Raw genomic sequence first — 27637 nt, 5'->3', positions numbered from 1 at the left:
GTTTCCACAAATATATATGGTGCTGTCTCCATTATATTTGGTGCATTTTTTTAATATATATTCGGTCCTTTTCCTCTGTTTTCTGTGGTTGTGTCTTTATATGCGGTACTTACATCTTTATGTACCATGGTTTAATCAGTATATACAGTGCTTATTTCATTATATGATGTTATTAAGATGACATTGATGATAGTTGCAAACAGCTTAACATGTACACCAGTGTTAAAGTGCTTCCATAATTTACAATTGTACTTTTACAAGTTTTTTGAAAGATACAAAAGGAAAATGCAGTGCATCCTTGAAAGTTTGAACTAGTAATCATATGGGTAATTTTTCCAGAGAGAATAATGCCAGAAACTATTGGTAAACTCTTGAGGTATGATATGATCTCAGTGGGTGTTACAAACAAAAGTGACATGTGACTTTGTGTATAGTGTGCATTAGTTTTTGATCAAGTCAACCTGTCAGAGTGAAGCAGGTTTGTTTAATTAAATCTCATCTACTTTCAAAATTCAATTAACATCAACTTATTTCATCAAGAAATTGTCTTGAATGTTAGCTACTGCCTATGGTGCTAAATATGATGACATTCGATATCAGTGTATTATTAGACCTTGACTTCACGTACTATCGCACATGACGTTCAGAGTTGGGGGGAGGGATCAGAGTCAGCAAACAAATAAGTATTTCATTAACTCACGTGTAGCTCAGTGCTGATGTTGAGAGATTGGAGTAAACAATTATTTTAACAATTAATATTTCTTGAAAATCTTCACAGCCAGTATCCAGTGCATTTATGATAAAAGTTCAGAATGTGGTTGTCATATTGATAATGTTTCAGGAAAGGAGAAGAGCATAATAAAATAAGAGATGCTGAGAGCAAAGACACTTCACGCTACACCTGGCGCAGTCAAATGAATGGTATGAGGTACAGCTTCATTGTCAGTAAAATGCAATTTTAAAATCTTGCTGTAACTGCAGCCTTTCCATCAGTCAGATATGATCACCAATAGTTACGATTCCCTTACTGGCTCATTCAGCATTGGACAGTCCAAAAACCATTTCTGCATCAATTCTTTTTGCTGAAAATCGGAGCATCCCAAGGCCTCATCTCTTCCAATGCATCTTTCAAACTTTAATCTGGCAGTCATTTTTCCAATCTACTCATCCATCATACAAACGAAGTAAGTGCCTCAAAGACTATAAAATGGAGTCTAAATGCTTTGCCTCTTTTGAATCTGTTTGAAATGACACTATTGCATATAATGTCAAAGCAACCAGAAATAATAATGAAACCAACAAATATATTAGTAAAATCACTGCATATAAATACAAATGGATCCAATATAATTAGAAAACACCACATAAGATGGTAATGTTGCTCAGTAGACCTCTTTAATGTTGAGATGCAAACATAATAAAGGGATCTAACTCTTCTGTTATGTACATACATACAAGTAATGGGATACTTTTTTTTACTTTGTTGGACAAATATGTGCCTATTAGAATGAGACTGAGTATCTTAACATTTATCAATATAATAATGTTAAGCACATAATGTGGGTGTGATGTTAGAATAGAAATATACTTGTAAGTTGTCAGGATTTACAGTCTAACTGATGTAAAATAAATTAAGTTTGTTGTTGTTGTAGGGTTTAACGCCATTTTTCAGCATACGATAGGCCATACATGGTGGCCAGTATTAACGGTGGAGGAAGAACCCGGGAAAATCCCAGAAAGAACCACTGACCCACAAGAAGCTACTGGCAAGCTTTCTCACATACCCACATTAGCTGAATCTGAGACTCAAATCAAGTTTGATATACCTTTCTGTATGTGTGGTCTCAAGGCCTGCTTAAGCTTCATGTAACATCAGTGATGTTTCGCTAATTGGATGATAATAATAATGATGATAATAATAACGATGATGATGATGGCATGGGGGAGGAAAGCCACTCAAATCCTCACATGGTAAATATAGAATGTCAATGAAGTGCTGTCATTAACTGGCCTCTACCATCATAGTACATGTCAGTGAAGTGCTGTCATTAACTGGCCTCTACCATCGTAGTACATGTTAATGAAGTGCTGTCATTAACTGGCCTCTACCATCATAGTACATGTCAGTGAAGTGCTGTCATTACTGGCCTCTACCATCATAGTACATGTCAGTGAAGTGCTGTCATTAACTGGCCTCTACCATCGTAGTACATGTTAATGAAGTGCTGTCAGTAACTGGCCTCTACCATCATAGTACATGTCAGTGAAGTGCTGTCATTACTGGCCTCTACCATCATATTACTTGTGTACTCATGTAGAGAACTGTCAGTGTAAATATACTTTTTAGTAATGCAGACAATCATTTGAGTATGATGGTGTACAGAAGTGCTGTCAGGATATGCTCTCTACCATCTGAGTGAACATATATAAAGCATATGACATGTTTGGTTGAAATTGTACACAAAATACATTTGAGATGGCATATAAACCCAAATTGTACACAAAATACATTTGAGATGGCATATAAACCCAAATTGTACACAAAATACATTTGAGATGGCATATAAACCCAAATTGTACACAAAATACATTTGAAATGGCACATAAACCCAAATTGTACACAAAATACATTTGAAATGGCATATAAACCCAAATTGTACACAAAATACATTTGAAATGGCATATAAACCCAAATTGCAAATAAAATTTGCATCAAGAAAGCCATGCTTCCAAGGCATCATATTTGTATTGTTAGAGGTTATTACAGATGTTGTGCTGAAATAATGAGAGAACTAATAAACTTGTGAGCTGTGACCAAAGGACAACAAATTCCTTTTGTTTTTAAAATGTACCCAGAAGAAAGAAAACATTTGGTGAAACTTCAGAGAAAACGGGTCACCTTTAAAGCACCAATTGTTCTATAAAAATACTAATTAAAAACAAAAAATTCTTCAGTTATAAGAAAAAGACATATGTTTGGTCCTCCAAAGTTGTCCTTTAATGGTAACTTGATATGCACCCTTCATTAAAGAAAGCCAACTACAATCTTCAATAAAAACAAATAACCTTTCATCAAAGGAAGTCAGTCCCAAACTTAAATAAAAGCAATGGAATCTGATAAATTGTTTCATTTTCCAAAGTGACTGGAAAATGTTTATTGTGCCATGAAAGTTTCATTTTTGCAGGAAAAAATTATGCTTAAGTTAGCTACTAACGAAATTAAATTTCCAATCTTCTGAAACCATATATATGTGGCCATCAGGTTTATTGATGATGGGGTGTCTTGCAAAGATGTTTAGTAAACTTTTTAAGTTTCCATTTCCCTATCATTAACCTCATTCCCTGGATATCCTCGGTTGGATGATAATGTCTCCAGCTGACCAAAATCTAGGCCAATTTAAGTACATGTACATGTAGTAAACTCCTAAAGCCATGTGCTGCTGGCAACAATTGTAGTGAATTGTTAAGTGACAATTGGATACAGATCAAGACGAGGACTCCCATTTATTTAATAAATATGTGTTATTTGTGTTTTCTAATGGGATGTGAGTCATACATGAAGTTTATAACATGCGATCTATATGCGAATTCATGGATTTATTCTATACAAGTACAGTACTTTAGAAATTACAGATTGTACTACACAAATCTAAGTTGTCAATATACATGTGTTTTTCAGACTAAGTTTGTATTCAGTTAATGAAAAGCACATATTTTTGCGCCCACTTTTATTCTCCCCCTCCTCAGCCATTTTTTAGGTAAATGCATCATTTTCTTCAGCTAACTGACTTGGATGGTTATAACATGGTTTAGTTTATAACATGGTCGGGTTCTAGGGTCATACAACTACTGTACACTAAAGTATCATTATTGTTCTAAAATTGTATTCAGTTTTGTTCTAGTTTGCGACATTGGTGGTGCTTGCTTCTCATGATGCATTCAGTTTTTCTCATGGAAATACATATGTTGTCTGGAATGGGAATTTATGTGCAGAAAAGGAATGCGTATCTTCCTGATAGTGTCCTGTCTTCACAGAGCTACATGTGGACTGGACAGAAAATGTATGTGCCAAAAAGGAATGTGGATGTTCCTGCCAATATACTGTCTTCACACATCTATATATAGACTGGGATAGAATTGTAGAAAAGGAATGTGGATGGGAAACTTAACATAATTCCTGATCTTGATGCCATAGGTATTGACTTTGTACATCTCCATTTGGACTGACATCTCGATTTGGACTGGAATGAAATTAAAGAGTAGATGAATGTGGATAGGAAAACTTTACATAATACCTAGTCTTAATGTCTTCATATATCCAAATGTAACTGACGTTAAACTTTAGATTTTGAATAAGAAATCTTGTCATTATCAGTATACAATGTTATGTTCCAATACCCTTTGGAGACAAGCCCTCGTTCATAACTTGGAAACATTAGCAACCATGCAACTATCCCACTCATTCAGAAATAGAAATTGTTCAATGTCCCACCCATTAACCATAAAGTGTCTTTTATATATATATATATATATATATATATATATATATATATATATATATATATATATATATCAATAAAGTCCTTCCATTTTTTGAGGTAATCATATTTAGTTTGCTTGTTGTGAAACACCATTCTAAGCTCATTTCCTGTGTTTGACATGCATACTATTTAGAGCTCAGTTCCTGTTTGGTGTCAAACATACCCTTTACAGCTCAGTCTCTGCTTGTTGTTACACCCCCACCTTTAGAGCTCAGTTCTAGCTTCTTGTCTCACACCCCCATCCTTTAGACCTCAGTTCCTGCCATTTTGTAATACACCCTTTAGAGCTCAGTTCCTGCTTCTTGTCACAAACATCCTTTAGAGCTCAGTTCCTGGGACTTAACTTAGAAACCATTGAGATCTTCTCCCTGTAACTGTATATACACCTAAAACATCCACATCACTTGTGCAGCCAGCATCTATTTTTGGGTCTTGTCTTACACTGTGAAGACTTGCACTTAGCTCATGCCTTAGAAACTGCACATAACCCAACCCTAAAAGTACTGTCATCTGTCTGGGAATTCACTTATTGGGACCAGATGAAAAGTTGTATGCTGAAGATGAAGAAGGCAAGGCATTGGTGTTACATGGAACTCTCTTCTTTGTCTATTGAAAATTATGCTTACATCATTTGCTCCCTGATTGTCCTAAAACTACATTCCTGTATTAATCATCTTACAACATTAACCTTATCTTATCTCGCTGCAGTCAGGGGCCTCAGGTGGCTGAGTGGTCTCACCTTGAACAGTCATGGCCATTTCATGTCTATTCCCGTAGGTTCAACTATGGCTCTGCCTATGTGGGTATATGAGAAAGTTTGCCAGTAGCTGGGTTTCTAGGTTTCCTCCTCATTGGTGTTAAACCCAAAATAGCAAAACCATCTCCACACAGTCATTAACTGACCAATCTACCTACATTGTATCTATCTTTATCTGTGATACCATTTATTCAAAACAGTACATTTGAAACCATTAGGATACTGTGTATTGTTGATGATAGGGATCTGTAGGCTGTATAGTCAGTAGGTAACAACAGTCATCTGATGACTGAACATCAATTGGCTAGAAGGGTTAAAATGTATTTCCAGTTGTTTTTTTCTGGTAGCATATCTGTATTTTTCATCAAAACGTGTGTGCCAAAGTAATTTTTAGTAATTATGCAGCCTTGCCTGAAATTTCTGTATGCTCCAGGCCAAAACAGTGCATTGTACTTGTGTTTGATAAGTCAAGGTATTTCAGATTTAATACCCAATGCAGTAAAGATTCTGAATACTATCACTGGGAAGATCATTAGGCTGCAAATTTTGTAGCTGAATTGTGCTGCCATCAGCAATTTTCCCATGCTGGCAGTGAAGAAATCTGTTCTGATTATCTTATGTGTTTGGAACTGGCAAGAGTCAGAAACAGTACGTGAATTATTTTTAGCTTTGTTCTTGCTTTCCTTTACCTGTGCTGATTCTGCTTGACATGTGTATTACCGTACAGAACTTTTCCACATGTGCATGCATTTTAAACCTGAGTTGGTAGAGAATAGGATTTGTAATACAAGGGATTTGGTTCAAGACCCATACAGGATAATCTAGGTCAACTACCTTTTGTGTCCTTGCAAGTCACTTGCTGTATGTTCCATTTTCTTGGCATGATGTCTCAAACTGCTGAAGGTGCTGTTAAAAGCCAACCAACCAATCAACAACCAATATTCTCTATTGATTGTTTTTTTTTTCCTCACTAGGTTGTTAATGGCACTTAAATGTCTGTATTTTGCTTTAACATTCTGATGAACATTTAAGAGAGTATGTCATATACCTACTGTATATTCTATATGCTAAGTGTTGCAACATAATGTATGTATGTTTACTGGATATATACCTACTTTATATTCTGTATGGTCAGTGATACAACATAATGTACATACATTTACTGGGTAAAGCCTGGGTCAGACTCTGTAAACATAGATCTGCAGTGACATTTTGTAAAGATGATGTGTAGGTGTCTATTTCCATTTAACAGTGTGGAATTTGATCTACAAGTTCTAACCATCTAATTATGGCAGTCAGTATGGGGTCAGTTGGCAAAGTTGGATTCCATTTTACACCACAGCCTAGCAGATCTAACTGATAACCAAGGGTTGCTCTTCCTGGTGTTGTTATGGTTCCTGGAAGTCAGTTATTCATTTAGATCATCACTACTGCATGGGCTAGAACCAAGGGGGGATAATGCAATTCATCCTGATCATTATGCTGGTGGTTGCCCCCCACCCCACCCCACCCCCATTATCTACAAGAGTTGACATTTAACATTATATACTATACTGTAGCTTCCTTGGCTATCAACACCCTCAGCACTTAGATAAAACCATGTGCTCTTAAGGTGTGATATGTAGGTACACAGTCATTGTATTGCATACAGGTGAGAAGGATAGACAGTGTCTTCATAACAAATTTTGTTTTTATTTTCTGTACACTTCATACTTGTTTAATCAGTGTTAAGGTATGTGGACATTTTTGGACAAGATCAGCCTCAATGTGTGATCCAGTACAATCCAGATTGAATGATGCATATTGCGATGTCACAATGAAAGTTACACATATATAAACAAGTTCATACTACCCTGTATTGTGATGATCAGATTCAACATGCTCATTTCTTGATGACAGTTAAGGTGCAGAGCATTCAATAATCACTATTGAATAGACTTCCTTAAACAAAATTCATATTAAATTTTAAAATAACAATTTTTATTAAATTTAAGATGAGTAAATGCGCATACACGACATGTATGACTTCTTAACTATAGGCTGGAAATACTAATACAAAACACTTACACTGATGCAAATTTTTATATGGATGTGTACCCATATATACCAGTATATATTAATATGTTGTTTCACCATGTATAAACACTGATGTAATAGCTGTTTGCCTGCGCTGGTTTTCTTGTGTGCTTTGTATCAGGCACTTAAGCCAATTGTTTTGAATAGCTGACATAAAACCTTGGCAAATAGTGACCAGTTGTTTTGAATAGCTGACACATAATACTATGGTACCATCTGATTAAAATCATATCTCCACTGTCCTACATGAAGGTCTGACAGTGATCACTTAGGGAGCCTGTTCTGGTGACCTAAATTATTACTTTAGTCGCTAATTTTATTAGCCAGTCAGATGAAGTCTTATATCTTTGCGTTTGAGAGACTGAACAGTGTTGCTGAAGAGCATCAGTGTTTGCCAAACGATGTGATTCACTAATAGCTGCCAACCCTCATGATTTTGGCATGAATTTCATGACTTTTTCAGTGATTCATGAATTCATGCCACATGCCAAAAAATCACGAATTCCCTAATTCTCATTTATTTAAAATCTTTAATAAAATAATCGATTTCCTGTTAAGCGCTAGTCCTTATATCGGCAATTGCCGAAATGGTCAGGTACTGTTAGTTGCGATATTAGTGGAACTATAGCTGATTGGTACAGTTGGCCCGGTAGCAGGCATTTTAGTGTATTTTAAACTATGTGCATAAAAGTAGTTTTGCAAATGACTTTGAGAGAAACTGGGGCCTAACTGGAATTTTGCTATGCGCATGTGCTGCAAACACTGACTTGAATTACCATTTGGCACCGCATTTTGAAAATGTCTTCACCAACAAGGAAAAAGAAATGTGTTGCACAAAAAGTGAAGTTTAGTTTGGAATATACCAAAAATTGGCCACGCATTCTGCCATCAAACACTGATATACATCATGATTTTTGCACGCAGTGTACCACAAAGTTTAACATTGGGCATGGTGGCAGAGACGATGTGAGGAAGCACATTGATAGTAAAAAACACGTAGAGGTTGTAAAAATTAAGAACTCGCAGCAGATTTCAGCTCTCAACAGAAGACCTGCAAGCTACCAATGCTGAAGCAGTGTTTTGTTGAACACAGTCTACCTTTATTAGCTGGAGACCAATGCTAAACATTTGTTCTGACATATATTTCTGCACTCGAAGATCGCTTCACGAATTCATGTCAAAATTCACTAATTTTTATCTTTATTTTCACTATTTGTGAGCATGGAGGGTTGGCAGCTATGTTCACTTTTTAAAAAAATTAAAGCTGCATTTCAGTTGGCTAATTCATTGGTCACCACATCATGACCCCTTAAGCAGTCATTGTCAGATCTTCACAAAGGACAGTGAAGATTGATTTTAATCAGATTGTACCATGGCAAAATGTCACAAGTTGTTTTCAGTAGCTGACATATAATACCCTGGAACTTGGACAAGTTGTTTTGAATAGCTGATGCATAATACCCTGGAACTTTGACAAGTTGTTTTGAATAGCTGACACATAATACCCTGTAACCTGGACAAGTTGTTTTCAAAAGTTGACACATAATACTCTGGCAGAAAGTGACCAGTTGTTTTAAATAGCTGACACATCATACTATTGCAAAAAGAGACCAGTTGTTTTGAATAGCTGGCCCATAATACCATGGCAGAAAGTGATCAGTTGTTTTGAATAGCTGAAACATAATACCATGGCAGAAAGTGATCAGTTGTTTTGTATAGCCGAAGTATAATACCATGGAACTTCAAGTTGTTTTTGAATAGCTGACCCATAGTACCATGGCAAAAGAGACTGACATATTCTGTATTCTCATGACACAGGATGGCGAGATTATATTAACAGCTTAAAGGTGCATCATTTAGTAATTGATGAAGACTAGTAATTGTAATTACCTCCCCTACCACAACCCCTTCTTCCACTATTACCGATGTAGTGAGTTTGGGCATGTATTAAAACATAACTAATTCTCCTAGAAAATCCCAAAAAATTAATGCGGTTTAGAAATTTACAGTTACATATATGTAACAATTATACAGAAAAGGCGTAGCTTTCAAGTTGCCACTCTTGTAATGCAGATCACTGGAAATATGTCAGAGGTCAGCTTTAAATACTTAACAGACGCTACTGACATTAAGCAGCATGTATGGAAATATCAGCTAAACTTTTATCATAAATGAAACAATCATTTTAAAATATGCAGTTTATTTTGTGATTTATGGATTAGTATGAAAACCAAACTATACTAAGATACATGTTTAGCATGCAGTATTATCTTTTTGCAGAGTTATGGGTCCTGATTTTGGACTTCCTCCATTTCCTTTTTGCACAATAATTCCATTAATTCCTATTGGATTTCAAGTGCATTTGGATTGCATCTTCATGTTGATGACAGCTTGTCAAATTTTAATTTTTCAACATTCATTCTGCATCATTATTTGGTGGAGTTGTGGTCCCAAATTGTGGGACCCATGGGCTATTGTTGTTCTATGTTGATAACTTGAGCCAGATTGTATTACTCAGCTTCCTATATGATCATTTAGTATAGTTATGGACCCAGAATGTTGGACCACATTTTTTTAGTATTTAGCATCATAAATGGTATTTCCCTTTACTCACTGACAAATATTGCCATTTTCAACTGTTACATTGTTTTACAAACTACACTCCAGTAATTTTAATAAAATGGTGAGGGTGACATCAAATCCTATAATTTGATTTCCATCATAAATGATTTTCATTTAATTGCATCATAATTTTTTCCTCACTACTGTATCCAAAAGCAAGTTTCGACATGAATACATCTGAAAACTTCATAATTGTTTGGCCTTGTACATAGTAGATGTACAGGAAGTATACAGAGGGTAAGTTTACTCAGATGTATACATGTATATTGAGTGGGTTTGTAATTAAATCAATAATAATAATGTAACAATTGTAAATTTTCAGTCAGATATATTACATTCTCAGTAATCAAGACTTGACAAAGTAAAGAAAGTTACCTTTTAAAGTCCCAATATTAGTCCATAAATTCTTTCTATTACTGGTTTATTGTGTATTTGAAATAATAGGTAGGCTGTGATATTGTACACTATGTGATGAAATTCTGTTTAGTAGGTCATACTTTGTTTTTAATCTTTTCCTTGTCCCACAATGAAAACTGTTCCATTGTATAATTAAAGAATAAGAGAGAAGAAGAGGGCGATAAATGGTACCATTGGGTAAGTACAAAAGAGACTTCATAATGGATGAACTCTTAGGACAAAACTAGATTCTGCTTTCAATTTGTTTCTTTTCCCTTTTTTCAAGTTTTCTCAGATATTTAAATGAAGGTTTCATATTTATGGAGGGTATAAATGGAAACATCAAGACTTGGGTTGCATAAGAAAGTAGTTACTGACAGAATATTTAATAAGAGATATTTTGATAGTTGTTTTGTAAATTATCAAGTAGTAATTAACCTTCTAATTGGGTTTTCATGTATTATGCTTATTCACTAATTTGGCTGAAAAAATGAAGAGAATTTAAACTTTATTTAATTATATAGCATCAAAATTTTCTGAACATGAGTGTAAAAAGAGTGTTGTGTTTTGTGTATTATCTGTTTGGTGTTTACCAATCCTGAATTTATATATCTATTATTAGACTGTTAAGCAAGACTTGTCAAGAAGTTTAAAAGATGTTTATTTTGCTGTAAGTGTGTATCACGATACACTTTACCATCATTACTTTAATCAAAACAACAGATGCAGATATTTTTAGGTAAGATAATGTAGGGTATAATTCTGCCTTGATCGGTGAGTATGTTTATTGATCAGTTGGAGTCGGCATCTTGGCCTATAGTAAATGTAATCTTCCAGTTTTCACATTTCTTTAATGTCAACTTGGTGTTAAACTTTTCACAAGCAGAATCTTGTTGTCCTAAGAGTTTGCAAGATACAGCATTGTTGTCAGTTGTTGTTCAATTTGTTCAACTAATAGTTTGCTAATTACCAGTGTAGCCAGTCATTAATGTGTCATGTTCTTGTGTAATTAGTTGCATGAACTTCATCTATGTGGAAAGTTATGCCATTTCTTTTATTGCAGAAGGTAATATTATGGCAACTGTTTTTTGGATGTCTTAGCCTTAGATATTTTCTAGTTGTTACGTTGTTTTTTGTTTTTATTAGCATGAATGATTTTATTTAAAAAACAGCCAATATTCCTTAATTATTTCTGAGTTTGGGATCCATAGATAGCATAGTATCAAAATAGAAAGTTATCTTTGTGTCCCAAAATTCTGCTTGTAACTTTGCTGTCTGTCTGCAATTGGACCAGACATGTGAATGACTATATACAATTGAGTGTATGGAGAGGAAGTATTATGGAGGTGGTGGGATATCATGTGAATGATTTTATATATTTGAGTGTATCGAGGGGGAGGGTTATCATGTAATTGATTTTATACAACTGAGTTGTGTAGAGGGTGGGAGGGTTTTCAAGATATCTACATGTACTTTACCTTCATTAGATGGCAGTGAGCCACAGATTGTCAGACACAACTAGCTTAACCTGATGATAGCCAGATTCCTCACCACCTCCATATTGGCCCTAATCCAAATACATAGCTTTAAGTAGTTATCAAGAGAAAGGGTTGGGGTAGGTAATAACTGATTGTTGTTGACAGTTTGTAAAATTAGACTCATGGATACACAGCCATTGGCATCATTTTGTCTGATGCTGTACTTGTCTCATTATTACAAGTAACTCATTGTATTCATTATTTATAGAGAGGAATTTGTATTTACAAAATTATCATATTCACTAACTGACAAACTGTAATTCATTTTACATTTCATTACAGTACAAGTTTTGTTAGGACAATTAGGGAGTCTTTCCCATTAGAGATAATGAACACCATATGTACTTTGGTTGAAACAGTTAATTAATTTGCTGTATCAGTACTAAAGGTGGAGAATCAATTCAGTATTTACCTTATAAAAGTTGTTTTTTTCAGTCTTCAAAAGCAATGAATAATTATTAGTCTTTGCCTCTCCACTATTTTCATGGATTATAATTTATTACATACCTATTTACTCTTGCATGCTTTATCTGGCATTCAGTACTGCTTGTTCAGTCCGTTTTTCTGTATCACACACCCAGATTCGAACTTTTATAAATTCCAGCTCGTTTTGAATTTTATTCATACAGCAAAACTAAAAATATTTAGATAGTGTAATAAAGAGGGTAATTTTGTAATAAATTTATTCAAAACATGCATTTATGTTTTGTACAGAGTCGTGGGAAAGAACTTATTTAATATGGCTTTTGAATATGTTGAGACCTGATGGCCTTAATATATCCCAATATGTCAAACCCCATAACATATCCCTATACCATATCAAACCCATTAACGTATCCCTATACCATATCAAACCTCTTAATGTATCCCTATGCCATATCAAACCCCTTAACGTATCCTATACCATATCAAACCCCTTAACGTATCCCTATGCCATATCAAACCCCTTAATTTATCCCTATACCATATCAAACCCCTTAACGTATCCCTATACTATATCAAACCCTTAACATATCCGTATACCATATCAAAACCCTTAATGTATCCCAATACCATATCAAACCCTTAACGTATCCCTTATACCATATCAGACCCCTTAATGTATCCCTAAACAGTATTATACCCTTAACATATCCCTATACCATATCAGACCCATAACTTATCCCTGTACTATATCAAACCCATAACTTATCCCTATACCATATCAAACCCTTAGTATATACCTATTATCAAACCCGTAACATATTCCTATACCATATCAAACCCTTAACGTATCCCTATACCATATCAAGCCCCTTCTTTCTGCTGATTGAGAAGAAAACACGTTTGCAGTTTTGTCTGTGTATCATGGCTTATGTATTACATGACAGAGGCATATCGTTTCACCAGTAATATATACATGTAGTTATGATGGATGTTCTTACTCCATGGTTCCAATCATCATGTGGATTCATTACAACTCACGTCTTGATTCTACTTTTGATGACTGTTTTATTTATATATGCTGGTCATAGACCAGAAGACCCTATGCGATAGACTTTTGTCTTTGTTGAATGTCCATTGCCAGTCTTTTCCATCAATCTGTTTTTCCAATAGCACAAGTTTGTTACCGCTGCTTCTCCTAAGCACCTTTGAGGATTGCCATACAACTTTACACCCATATTTATCCCATGGGTTAGTTAGTCCTAGATGACAGTAGTGCTTCGTGAACATGAACGATGGCTGTCGCAGTGCCCAACTAGAAGACCTTGTTTTTGCCATTGCTTTTTAGTAGATGATCATATCAGCATGGGTTTTCATAAAGACTCCTTATAATGCCTAATTGGTCCTGAATGAAAATAATACCTATCTGATGCCCATTACAGTTACCATGACAGGCATCTTGAAAATCTTGTTACTTTGCTATTCCTCCTGAACAGAAAGTCATTGACATGGGGTTTTCACAAGAAAACTTCATGTGATGTCTGAGTTGTCCTAAATGAAAATGGTACTATTCAAATGTCTAATAGTGACCCCAAAGCTGCCATCTTGAAACTCATTGCTACTCATCATAAATAGATAGTCATATCAACAATGCGTTTTCACTGAAAGACTTGTGATGTTTAGTTGGTCCTAAATGCAACTGGTGCTAATCTGACATCCAGTATGGCTGCCATAGTCCATTTTCCAAAGGTGTGATTATATTGAATGGCCGGGCAGAAGTTTACTGATTCTTTTTAACTTCAAGTTTGTGCTAGCATGAATGTGCAATGTGAATGGCAGAATGAAGTGAAGGATGACATAGAGCTTCTTACCAAATGGAGGCCAGAATCCAGACGGAGACCAATATTCAAATGGAGGACAGTATCCAAACGGAGGCCAGTATCCAGATGGAGACCAATGTCCAAATGGAAGCCAGTATCCATATGAAGACCAATATCCAAATGGAGGCCAGTATCCATATGGACGCCAGTATCCAAATGGAGGACAATAATTCTAAAATAATGTTTGAAACTGGATTAAATACATTACCAAGAAAGTATCCAAAATTTTGTTGTAAAGTTTCATTAATATCTACTGTTACATGACATATCAGTGCAACACAACGCCGAGTCAGGACTTATGTAATATTTCTGGAAATATTGGGACAAAATATAATTTTATGTTAGAAATAATAATCTGAACTTTAGGACATCAATTCTTGTGACATGCCGATTCACCAGATCATATGATGCATTTTGGAGCCGATACCCATGTTACAGTACCTGTGAAACATGGAATTCTACAAACTAACCATAAAGAACAGTTTTGCATCTTGTTGAAGTTAGCTTAGCTAACCATGCATATGCCCCTTCAGACAGTAGATTGTGAATTGGGGTTTTCAGTGCAGAATGCTATTCATACACAGATAAGGAACATATTAAGCTTGGATTTAACAGTCAACAGGATAATGCATATAAAACAAGAAGAGGACTTGCTTTCCATTGAAACTAAAGGAGAGTATAGCATGAAGAAAAAGATATATTTAAGTGTTGGGTACATAATGAACTGGTGAGCCTACCCACACTATTTTATTTCTCTACTTCCCCATTGTTTGTGTCAAGGAGGGAGCTAAGCCCCCACACCATCCGATAAAATCCTGGAAGCATCTCTGTATATGATATCCACTATGATCATCACAGCAGCTATAATGAAAATCTTGTTGTCAGTACTTCTTTTTGATGGAAAGTCATATAGACATTGGTTTTCAGCAGATGATGCCTAATTGGTCCTAAATGAAAATGTCGTGATTTGGCACACAGTATGGCCAACTTGTCAGCCATCTTGAAAGTTTTGGTATTTACTTCTTCTAAACAGAAAATCAGAGTTCTACACAGGGTTTTCACTACAAGGCTAGGTATGGTATCTAGCTGGTTCTGAATGAAAATGGTTTTGACTTGACCTCAAATATAGCCACCATGGCAGCCATCTTATTGCTGCTCATCTTAAAAGGAAAGTCCTATAGACGTGGGGTTTTCACCAGAAGACATCTTATGGTAACTGTCTAGTTGGTGCGCCATGGTGGTCTCCTTGAAAATCATGTTTATTGACATGCAAGAGATCTTACTTTGGTATATGAAACCAGCCATCTTTATATACAAAAGTTACCAATGTTAAAGTTGCTGAAATTTAGATTGTAGAAATAATTTATGACAGTTCTTGCATTTATTCCAGATGGCAAATTTTATATGAATATTTTACTTTGACATCTAATGCTTAAAACTGATTTGTGGTGAAAGTGATACTGCACCTACTTTTTTTTGTCAGCATGCCATCATGTTATAAAAGATTGATTGTAATGGTACTGCTGTAGTATCAACACCAAAGTCTGAAATTTAGTATACTGTAGTATTAACACCAAAGTCTGAAATTTAGTATACTGTAGTATCAACACCAAAGTCTGAAATTTAGTATACTGTAGTGTCAACACCAAAGTCTGAAATTAAGTATACTGTGGAATTAACACCAAAGTCTGAAATTTAGTATGCTGTAGTATTAACACCAAAGTCTGAAATTTAGTATACTGTAGTATCAACACCAAAGTCTGAAATTTAGTATACTGTGGAATTAACACCAAAAGTCTGAAATTTGGTACTACTGTAGTATCAATACCAAAGTCTGAAATTTGGTACTACTGTAGTATCAATACCAAAGTCTGAAATTTAGTATACTGTAGTATTAACACCAAAGTCTGAAATTTAGTATACTGTAGTATCAAAACCAAAGTCTGAAATTTAGTATACTGTGGAATTAACACCAAAAGTCTGAAATTTGGTACTATTGTAGTGTCAATACCAAAGACTGAAATTTAGTATACTGTAGCATCAATACCAAAGTCTGAAATTAGGTACTGCTGTAGTATTAACAAGAAAGACTGAAATTTGGTACTACTGTATTATTAACACCAAAGTGTGAAATTTAGTATAATGTGGAATTAACACCAAAGTCTGAAATTTGGTACTAATGTAGTATCAATACCAAGTCTGAAATTTAGTATACTGTAGTATCAATACCTAAGTCTGAAATTTAGTATATTGTAGTATCAACACCAAAATATGAAATTTGGTAAACTGTAGCATCAATACCAAAGTCTGAAATTTGGTACTGCTGTAGTATTAACACCAATGACTGAAATTTAGTATTACTTTAATATCAACACCAAAACTGAAATTTGGTATACTATAGTATTAATACTAAAGACTGAAATTTGATAATTCTTTACTATCAGCACCAAAGACTGCAACCAAAGTCTGAAATTTGGTATTGCTGTAGCATCAACATCAAATACTGAAATTTGGTACTTTGCAGTATTAACACCTAAGTCTGAAATTTGGTACACTGTAGTAATAGCACCAAAAATTGAAATTTGGTATGCTGTAGTTTTAACACCAAGCACTGATTTGGTACATTGTAGTATGAACACCAAAGTCTGAAATTTTTTACTATTATAATACAGACTTTTCTGGATAGTTTTGTAGTCTTTTAGTCTGTGATTTTCCTTCCATACTTGTATTTATCTGCCTTAATAACATCCTTCATCAATCTGTATGCAACTTCTTGGAATCGAGAGAGGAGGAGGGAGATGATTCAAATCAGCTAAATGTGACTTAAAAATCTGCATCAGTTGAGTTACGAAAAGTATACTGTAGCTAATTATTTTGAATATAATGCTAGTAACTGATTTTACACAACACTATCAGATAAGCAACATAAACTTAATGAGGCCACAGAGCATAGCACACTACTCATGGAGAAAAGCCCACTACTCACGGAGAAAAGCCCACTACTCATGGAGAAAAACACACTACTCATGGAGAAAAGCACACTACTCATGGAGAAATCCCACTACTCATGGAGAAAAGCCCACTACTCACAGAGAAAAGCCCACATCTCATGGAGAAAAGCCCACTACTCATGGAGAAAAGTACACTACTCATGGAGAAAAGCCCACTACTCAGCCCACTACTCATGGAGAAAAGCCCACTACTCCTGGAGAAAAACACTACTCATGGAGAAAAGCACACTGCTCATGGAGAAAAGCCCACTACTCATGGAGAAAAGCACACTAGTCATGGAGAAAAGCACACTACTCATGGAGAACTCATGGAGAAAAGCACACACACTACTCATGGAGAAAAGCACACTACTCATGGAGAAAAGCCCACGAGAAAAGCACACTACTCATGGAGAAAAGCACACTACTCATGGAGAAAAGCACACTACCCTTGGAGAAAAGCACACTACTCATGGAGAAAAGCCCATTTGTCAAGAAAGATAGAAGAAAAAAGACCAAGATGCATTAATTAGACCTTGTCATTGAGTGAGGCCTCAGATCAAAGCAGGCCAAATAGTAACCTAAGGCCTTAAGACAGGGTAAGGCTCAAGTTGAGAAGATCATGACATAGCTTTTACACAAAGTTAGGGTTATAAGTTGAGGTAGTCTTTGTGTGTAAAGATGACATAGTTGTACACCGAGAGACCATCCCTCCCCTTCCACCAAACTCCACCCATTGTGACCCTCGTGGGTTTATAACCTTACAAGAATATCAAGATGCTGAGCTGGAATTTGAATTGTGCTGAATTGCTTGATAGACAGAAAATTAAAACTTGGTAGGGTGAAAAACAACACTTGGTGTTGAGGACTTTCACTAATTCTAATACAGTAAAATATTTATTAACCAGGCTCTTGGGGGAAATAAGATTTTGTCTTGTTATTGCTGCTTTTCTTGAATGGATGGTCAGTTTTATGTATATTGATTAGTGAATAAATAAAGTTCTTATTTGACATTTTACATGATTAAGCTGTTAGTACCATTTTTGTAAGTCTCTGGTATGACTTGGCCTTGGTTTGAACTTGCGACCTCTTGCATCCGAGGCAGACACTCTAACCACTAGGCCACTGGAGCGGTGCCCTACATAGAAATAGTCCTCATCACAAAAACATGTCATATAATTAGACACATTTGTTCTACATAGAAATAGTCCTTATCACAAACACATCAATGGAATGAAATACGTGTATTACTTTACTACATGTCCTTTCAAATTATGAGTGATACTACATTATGTTTAAATAATCCATTTCATTAATAATGTTTATGGTTCAGGAGCTTGGCTTGAAGAAGGCATGATGCATTGTTGATTTTTTTGTTGTACATTTTTCTTTTACTAATTTGACTTGTCTTAATGACTCCATTTCTCATGCCATAGCCAGTAACACTCATCCTTAGCAATCGTGAAATTTTTTAATCTCTGTATAAAATTTCATGGTATATCACTGAGTGAATCTGACTTTTAGAATACTGTTTTGTCTGTCTCAGTCACCAATGCATCAAAAGTGAGGCTGCATGCCTATTGAATAAAGCCCTGATATTAAAACAATAAAAAACAAGCTAATGATGTTCTATTGATCATATATACAAATGAATATCATCAATCATAATTCAGTAATAAACAGATCAACAGTTTTTCTTAAATGCCTTACCTACATGCATTTACTTATTAATAATTCACCTTACAAGCTGGATTTTCTGTATGATGTAGAGACTTGAGATCAGCCTGTTGTAAGCCCTATACTGTGTCAGATAAGCCTATTGAAAGCCCTATTCTGTGTCATTGTTGTGTCAATTATTGTTTTCACCTTTTTTACCCATGGGACATTTTCTGGGTGTTGTCTCACAGATCAGCTACTACAACACTTGCTAAATGTAATTATTAATGTCTGCCTCAGTGTTGAGAATATATAAGCTAAAATATATATATATTTTTTTTTGAGGTTCAGTTTTTTTCTTTGGTTTTTAAGCATAGAATAGAAATTTGGTTAAAATTTATTTTGGTATATGGAGTTGAGGGTTTTGGTTTACTGAAAAAAAAATTAATATTAAAGATAGAAAAATTTAGGGCTGAAAAATTAATTTGATCTTGAAGGGATTCTAACATATTCAGGTTTTGCACTGGATCTTTGAAAGGATGTTTTTGTGAAGGAGAATTTATGGAGGAAGCATACAAAGCATGGTATGACAATTTCAGAAATAGGATACAAGTTTTCAAGATTTTGGGATCCCTTTTTCAAGGCAGAAGACACAAAATAAAACCCAATTACCAGCACAAGACTTTGAAACAGCAGCAGAGGGGCTGTACAGACCGAAACTTTTTGCACAATAAACCCCTCCAGGAAACTATTCCTCGATAGAGGGCTTATTTCGACGAAATAAACCCTTCTATTCAGAATACAGGACAAAAAAAAATGTCCCCCGAAAACTCGAAGAGTTTCCAGGGACAAACTCGTTGAGTTTGCACTGACAACTTGGGTTACTTCAATAAATCTGAAACAGTTTCCGTGGCGGGGTCGTTATTGAAAAATCCATGGGTCGGGTCCATCCCCTCTGCTGCTCTGGGAAATGAGTTTCCAAGGAAAAACATTTTTATGTTGCAAATAGTGTATCAAGTCCAATACGGTATCTTGTTCTGGGATCGTGTAAATTTATTGTCACAAATCCGTGAGGTTTTCTTTGAGCATGACTGAAGAAATTTTTAAATTTATTTAAATCCATATCGCCACCACACCAGGTTTGATGAATATTTCTCAGTGTATGTGTATCAACTCCATTGAATATCGCAAGAAGATTACAATTATCCCTGATTACTTTAGGAATTTGTGTATAACGCTGAGTAACATAAATCACATCAGTGTTTTTGTGACGTCCCCGGGAAAATATTCTTGCGGGATTTTTTTGCTTGTCCAACATAACATCATCATACACTACTAGGTTGTTAATTGATTCATCAAGATCCTCGACGCTGGGGGCTTCTTCGATATCAGTGATAAATTCAACAACATCCTCACCGTCTTTACTCAGCGCGCTTGCACTCTCATTAAAATCTTTTATAACGTTATAGCATCGTTGATCATCTACAGATGGAGCTATCAAATACAGTTTATCCCATTTCATCCACTTCATTATCAAGTTCAGCAACAGCTGTGTTTTACCTGAACCGGATGGCCCAATTATAATCGCGCGGATAGAGTTTGGTAGCACTGAATTATGCTTAACTGGCTCTTTCTTTTTTGTCGCAGAAAAATCTGTAATTTCCATTTGTATATAAAGAATAATAATTATGGATCTATATTGTGTGAAGTGTAAGGCACGAACCCCTACGAATGATCTAACAACCATTACAACAAAAAATAACAGACAAGCACTTTCTGGTAAGTGTACGCGATGTGGCACAAAAAAATTTAGATTTAAAAAAAAAAGCGAGAATTTAGCGGAGGTGACATTGCAGCCAAACTTGGAAAGCTCCCCGGAACTCCCTGGGCAAAGTATCCCGGAGAAAAACATCTCCCAGGATACAATTACTGCGGTCCAGGGACCCGACTAGATATCAGACTTGATGAACAATCTAAACCAAAACCGGGAGAGTATCCGATAAACGCTATCAACGCAGCGTGTCACATACATGATGTTGCTTATCGAAGTAAAGATCTACAAGACAGGCATATCGCGGATGTGAAATTAATTCATGCACTAAGCGCCATAAAAAATAAATCATTTAAGGAGTCACTCGCTAATTGGTTAGTAAGATCAGCGATGAAATCTAAATTAGTATTAGGCGCTGGATAATTAAATAAAAATGCAAGCGATTTATTATTCCCCAATCGGATACTGGAGAGGTAACTCAGCAATTAATAAACTTGCCAACGCGGCATCAGTAACACGCGAGGTTGCCAAAAATTGGCTATCAAAACAAGCAATATGGCAAATCTACTTACCACCACCTCGACAAATCAACTTTGCACATTTTGATGTTAGTGTGCCCAATGAAGTTCATCAGGCTGACATACTATTCCTGCCTCATGATACTGTCCGTAGAAAAATATACAAATACGCGCTAACAGTAGTTGATGTTGCCAGTAGATACAAAGAAGCAGAACCGTTAGCGACTAAAACAGCGTCCGAAGTCGCCTCTGCGTTTAAACGAATTTATCAACGAGGACCTCTAAACTGGCCACGATTATTACAAGTTGATCCTGGCAAGGAATTTCAGGGCGCGGTGTCATCACTGACAAAGCAGCATAACGTTACCATACGACGAGGACATACTGAAATTCATCGGGATCAGGCAATTGTTGAGCGATTTAATAGAACACTCGCTGAGAGATTATTCGGATACCAGTACGCGAGGGAATTCATTTACGATACGAGATCTCGTGAATGGGTTGCAAGACTGCCAAACGTGATAGCCGCACTGAATAATGAAATTACCAGAACAACAAACATGAGACCTGTAAATGCAATCACAAAAAAATATATACCCTGCGTCAGTGAACGCGGACAACAGCAACAAAATGTTTCAACGCAGCCAGGGACGCTAGCGTCCCCACTGCTGGGTAATGTCACCGTTAGGTATTTATACGAACCAGGCGAACTAGAAGGAGGAAAAAAAAGAGCAACCGATCCCACATGGAGTGTTACTACACATAAGATATCCAGCATAACCAGATCAACTGGGAGAAACGCAATCTACAGATTAGATTCGACTGCTCCTCAACGCGGATTTAAACGCGAGCAACTTCAGGTGATTCCCGAGGATACACAATTACCACCCCGATCACTAAAGTGATCCGCACTGAAGTGATTCAATCATTTAAATAACTGCAGCAACACCTCTGCGTCGGTTACACTCAAGACAGGTCAACATCACATTTTCACGTGTATGACCGCGACTGCTATCTATTCTATCTACGGTGAATTGCCTTGAGTCGTTTTTCGAATACTGCCACAGCAATAAACAATTACAACTCGCACAGTGATTATTCTGCTGTTGTTGTAATTGTATTACAAATTCAACATCCAAACTTTGTTTGGGATCAAACTCTCTACCATTTTTTTTGTCGCTCTGTTTGTAACCGGCTAATTTCTTTCTTATTGTGTCATCAGCGATTGAGCTGTCGTTGACAACATCATCTAATACAATTCTTCGTAACTGACCTATCCTTCTTACTCTTGACACGGCTAAATAAACTAAATTTGACCACTCGATGCGATCATCAACAATCCAAACTGTTGTATCTGAAATAGTTAGTCCCTGCGAACTGTGGATGGTCATAGCGTATCCTAGCGTCCACGGGGATTTGCTCATTTTCAGTGCCTGTTCAACAGCATCAACATCAACTGTGACAATATCATTTAATACTAAATTCTGTTTCTCCGGACCCGACGCAGTCAGGCGCCCTGGAATATCAACATCAATATTCTGCAATCGCGTATCAGCTGGTCTATAACACAACGGCACTGGCAACATGGGAAATTTCTTCTGATGTAACTGAAATAACCGCTGCTGAAGTGTGTCCCTGACTATCTTTCTACTTGCCACAATTAAATCACCTGGTTTCCACGTTTCCCAAAAGTCGCTCAGCGAAGTCTCTGGAATTATTTCACGCATTATCTCACACTGGACTTTATTGGTTTGTAGCCTGATCAGTGCCTTAAACTCTTTCAGCGTTTCATCGAGTGCTCTAACATCGTTAGTTATTTCCTCATAATAATCTACAAAAGTTTTCAGCCACTCGTGTGGAGATTCACCTGTAAATGGGGGTGGTTGACCATGATCGCCGCACATCACCACTGCGGTATTTTTCTTTAGCAGCCAATCCAGAAACTGTTTTAATGTATCCAACGGCACAGTGTCTATCTCATCCCAGATGATTTTCTCGGGAATATATTTCGTTCCCATTCGTTCAGGTGTCCACGTGCCGCCGCTGTATTTGAAAAAACTGTGATACGTGCACGCGTTAACGTCCCGTTGTCTCATCTCCCTGGCAAGTCTGTGTGTGGGTGTTAGCACAATCATGTCAGAGTTTCTAAATAATTCAATCGCTCGAGTTGTTTTACCAGAACCACCAGGACCATTCAGATAAACTGTTTTGTGTCTTGTAACAGGATCGTGCACCGGCGGCAACAACGAAGTTGCCCCCGACGAAACCATCGAAGATATTTCTGCGCTGCGATACTCATCCTCGATTTCAACATCAGCCGATTTACAATATCCGTGTAACATTTCATTCTTTATTCTCCACGAGCCCCACGATGGATCATCCGATATAACATTATCCAACAGCGCTGAGTGTTTTTTATCAATATAAAATGAATCCGTTGCAACTCTCACTGCGGCAACAGGGAATCTATTGATCATCGACAACAAATTTATGGATACATAAGCCAGCATCGAAGATCTCAAATGTATGTACTGAGATGATTCTCCGTCAATATAACTAAAAACAGTCCCTAGTTTTTCCCCGTTTGACAGAAACACATCTTTGCGGTTACAGAACATGTTGTTCGTGGCTGCATCAGCGACAATAAGATCCAATTCAGTCTTGTCCATGATTAATCGACTGTGATGTTGTTTATGATCATACGCTCCACCTTGAGTGAATTTCCCTATTATTCTTCGTCCTAGATCTTTTGCTGTGCTTTCATCATTTCTGAGTTTGCTTTTAAGTACTTCAGGAGCTTTCTTGATGATAGCGTCGATAGAAGTTTCTGGATATTCTCGTGACCAATCTTCGATGACTTCTTCTAACGTAACCGGCGTTGGAGTTGGCAACCAAACTTCGGTTTGACGACAATAACATATAATCGCTTCGCTGACCGTCAGCGACAACAGTATTCGACTGTCAAGCATGTATCGCAATAACACTATCGGTGCCCATCGCTTCTCAACGAAATGTCTGCCAAACCAAACATAACACACAGGATGTAAATCCTTAGCGAATTTAAACGACGACACACAAGCAAATCCGGTCAAGTCAAAATCGGGTAAAACACCGTTGACAGCTACTCTTGTCATGGTATTGCCAGCGTGGCCAAACCGTTTAAAATATTCGCTGCATTCTCCACGCCCAAGGAAACTTCCTGGATAACACGCCGTCATGTCCACGGATATCATACCGCGGTGATCATACTGAGTATTCCACAAACCGCCGTGTCCGTATTCGACACAGCTCTGCTGGATATCAGCAAGAAAACTTTTCGGAGTTGGTCTCCATGAATTTCGTTCCCGGGCTACATGCGCGACAACACCCGGGACAGTAAAACAGTGTGTCAGTAACGTATCAGTGTTGCCAGCATGATATTTTTCTACGAGTTTTTTCATTTCCTGCTGTAACGCCATTGTTCTGTATATTTCCCCGTTGGGTCTCACAAACTGATCATATTCTCCATCTTCGCTACTTCTGAATAACCACACAGACACTGGATCGGTTTTACTTATCTGATAAATAAAATCAAACATGCTCCCAGAATTGCTTTGCAATTCCGGATAATACTTCACAACACGGTCTTGCGGAAATATCCTAACCGAGTCAGTCCAGGCGTGACTGTTATGATCGATAATAGTTATTGGTGTTCCACGGGAATTGTATTTACACTCATACAATACCTCACCGGTTAACGATGAAACCGTTATAGGAAATTTTAGTAATCGCTCTAGCTCAGCAACATCATTTATTGACGCTCCTTTATCCGCTACTCGTGTCGCCCACGCTGTTATTTTAGTTTGTCTTAGCGGTGTTAGGCCGTTTCCTCGCATTGCATTTTTAAAATGTTCCATTACTCGCTCAGCTACACAATTCAACACCGACACCTTCATCGGTTTGAGTTTATCAACGCGTGGTTTCTTCATCGGATAAATTCCATAAACAACTGCGGTCACAGGATACGCTCTGGCATAATATGGTATATCAATCCCAACAAGTACTCCCGGTTTTGAGTCTTTACTTAACAGAACGGTTTTTCCACGAACGCCTCTGGCATCAAGAACAGGGTCTAGTTTGTCTCTGATAATCCACGTTCCCTCGCCGACTCCAACAATAAATTTTATCTGTACGAAATATCTTCTATCGTCGAGATACCCAATTATGTTACGCGCGATTGTATCGTTCATGGTAGCATCAATGATACGGTCACGAGAAATGCTCGCGTTTCCGAGGATAATTTTATACGAAGACCACGTGTGTGCGGCACCATCACGACGAAACTCTTCTTTGGCATTCTTGATAACACCAATTACCTCTGCTAACTCTCTTCGTCGTGGATCAGCGGTTAACCGGTCAAGATCGAATCTAGAACCTGATATGGGTTTTATTCTGGATAGTCTTTCAAAACCCATTATTATAATTAAGACAAATATTTAAATAGACAAATATATTATATGATGAACCAATGCAAGTGGATCAAACTAAATTCATCAGCGCCGTGTAGCAAACCCTGCAGAGGCGAATACTGTGGACAACATGCTCAACAGGTCCGCGGTGGGAGTCTAGGACCGATACCGTGTATCAGATGCGGCATTGGAGTACGAGGAAAAACGCAATTATGTTCAGCGTGTGGTGGAAAACGCTATCGAGAACTAAAACGGTATTATGATAAAAAAAATCCAGACTGTGATAACGCTCTCAAATGCGAGCGTGATTACATAAATAAGTTTTCAGACAAATTATGAATTAGACAATGATTTGCTTATAGTATAATGAATCAAGAATTCGTCCGACATCCAACTATTCCAAATTATGAGGCAAACCGAGATGGCATAGTGAGAAACTACAGGCTGAGGAAACAAGTTGGTACAGTTGATAATGCTGGTTATTTAAGATTTACTGTTAGGAAAGGGAGGTATTTATGTCATCGTTTCGTCTATGAGGTTTTTAACGGAGAGATCCCTAAAGGCCTTGTCATTGATCATATTAACGGGAACAGACTTGATAACAGTATTGAAAACCTTCAAGCGATCACTCAGAGCAAGAATACCATACGAGGAAGAGTTAAATGTAAAACAGCTATAAGAAGAGCAGTGAAATCTGTGAATGTTGAGACTCGTGAAGAAATAATATTTCAATCAATGAGCGCAGCCGGTAGGTATTTCGGTATTTGTCCACCTTCTGTACAGCATGTCGCAGATGGGATCTACAAAACAGCATTTTCAAAGAAGCTCAAACAGAAGATTTCATTCTGTTATATAACTCTTATCGTTGACACAAACGACGATAACTCCTCCGAGAGTGTGTAACGCTTTGCAGAGTTGTCGTTGCTGGTCAGAGGATTTGCTCCCCCTAAGAAAGCCACCTTGATAAAATATTTTATCGAGTTCATAACATGTAATCATTTATTTACCGTAGAATATATATTTTTTTACAAACAATATCCTCGTTTTACTGAATATATCCGACTGTTTTGCTCTTCTGTGCTTGTTATATGACCGCGCTTAAGAAAACATACAATTAAAATATTTTAAACAAGTCCCGCCCACTGCTAGAGCGAATTTCCAACTCGCAAGTAACAGTTGGGTTATATACGAAATCGCTCCCTAAGACCTTTGGGTCGATCGAAAGTCAGCACGCGCAAGCAAAACCATAAATTTAATCAGCCAATGGCGGGTGTCTTTTGTGCACCATCCAATGGTCGATTCAATGGATGGTTTTGCTCTGCTGCTGACCGTAGAAAATGACCCACCTGTGTATGTTTGTGTCGTCATAGGATAAGGTCTTAGGATAAGTTAGGATAAGATTACATGTTCATTGTGCCTTTACTTGCTGTCATACTCGAATCAGAGGTTAAAGGTTGTCTGTTCTGTACCGTCTCTTAGGATAAGATTACATGTTCATTGTACCTTTGCTTGCTGTGATACTCGAATCAGAGGTAAAGGTTGTCTGTTCTGTACCGTCTCTTAGGATAAGATTACATGTTCATTGTACCTTTGCTTGCTGTGATACTCGAATCAGAGGTAAAGGTTGTTTGTGTTGTCAAATAAATGTTTGCCGGGCCTGCTAGAGAACTCGATCCTAGAAGCCAGGGCTGTCTTGTCTTGTAAATAAATGTGCCTCTGAGTCACTTGGCAGTCAGAGGGGTCCGTCCTTAGGATAAGTTACGTGTTATATGTTTGTCCTTGTCAATTCACTAAACACGTCCTCTTGAGCCTATAGAACGTTATTTGACGATCTAGAGGCTCTTGCAGGGGATAAAGTGTTTCGTGTTACATGTTGTATTGTCATGTCGGAAGCAGTCCTCGTGGGGTTCTAGAACGTTATTTGACGATCTAGGCCCTTGCAGGGGATAAATGTTTCCGACTGTCTCGTTTTGTTTTGGAAAGCTAGCGTTTCTCATGCAAAGTGTTTCTATTAAAAATAT

General features: G+C 36.9%; 1 protein-coding gene across 7 annotated transcripts in view; it reads left to right on the top strand.

Moving 5' to 3' along the window:
• LOC149772983 (PDZ and LIM domain protein 7-like) overlaps nt 1–27637 on the top strand; it is a 130508-nt gene that overhangs the window by 17454 nt on the left and 85417 nt on the right. For 6 of the 7 annotated variants that reach the window (XR_016417515.1, XM_089946998.1, XM_089946997.1 and 3 more), the window contains exon 3: nt 10552–10590. The exons of the other annotated variant lie outside the window; for it this stretch is intronic. Coding sequence is in view for 5 of the 6 variants with exons in the window: in XM_089946998.1 (XP_089803124.1) it covers nt 10552–10590 (39 nt within the window). In the remaining variant the exon portion in view is untranslated. The remainder of the gene's footprint in view (nt 1–10551; nt 10591–27637) is intronic. 7 annotated transcript variants of the gene reach the window in all.

This window comes from Sinohyriopsis cumingii, unplaced genomic scaffold (assembly GCF_028554795.1).
Source record: "Sinohyriopsis cumingii isolate HCF-2022 unplaced genomic scaffold, ASM2855479v2 utg000940l, whole genome shotgun sequence".
Classification (NCBI taxonomy): Eukaryota; Metazoa; Mollusca; class Bivalvia; order Unionida; family Unionidae; genus Sinohyriopsis; species Sinohyriopsis cumingii.
The sequence above is the reverse complement of the archived record's forward strand: the minus strand, read 5'-3'. Positions and strand labels throughout refer to the sequence as shown.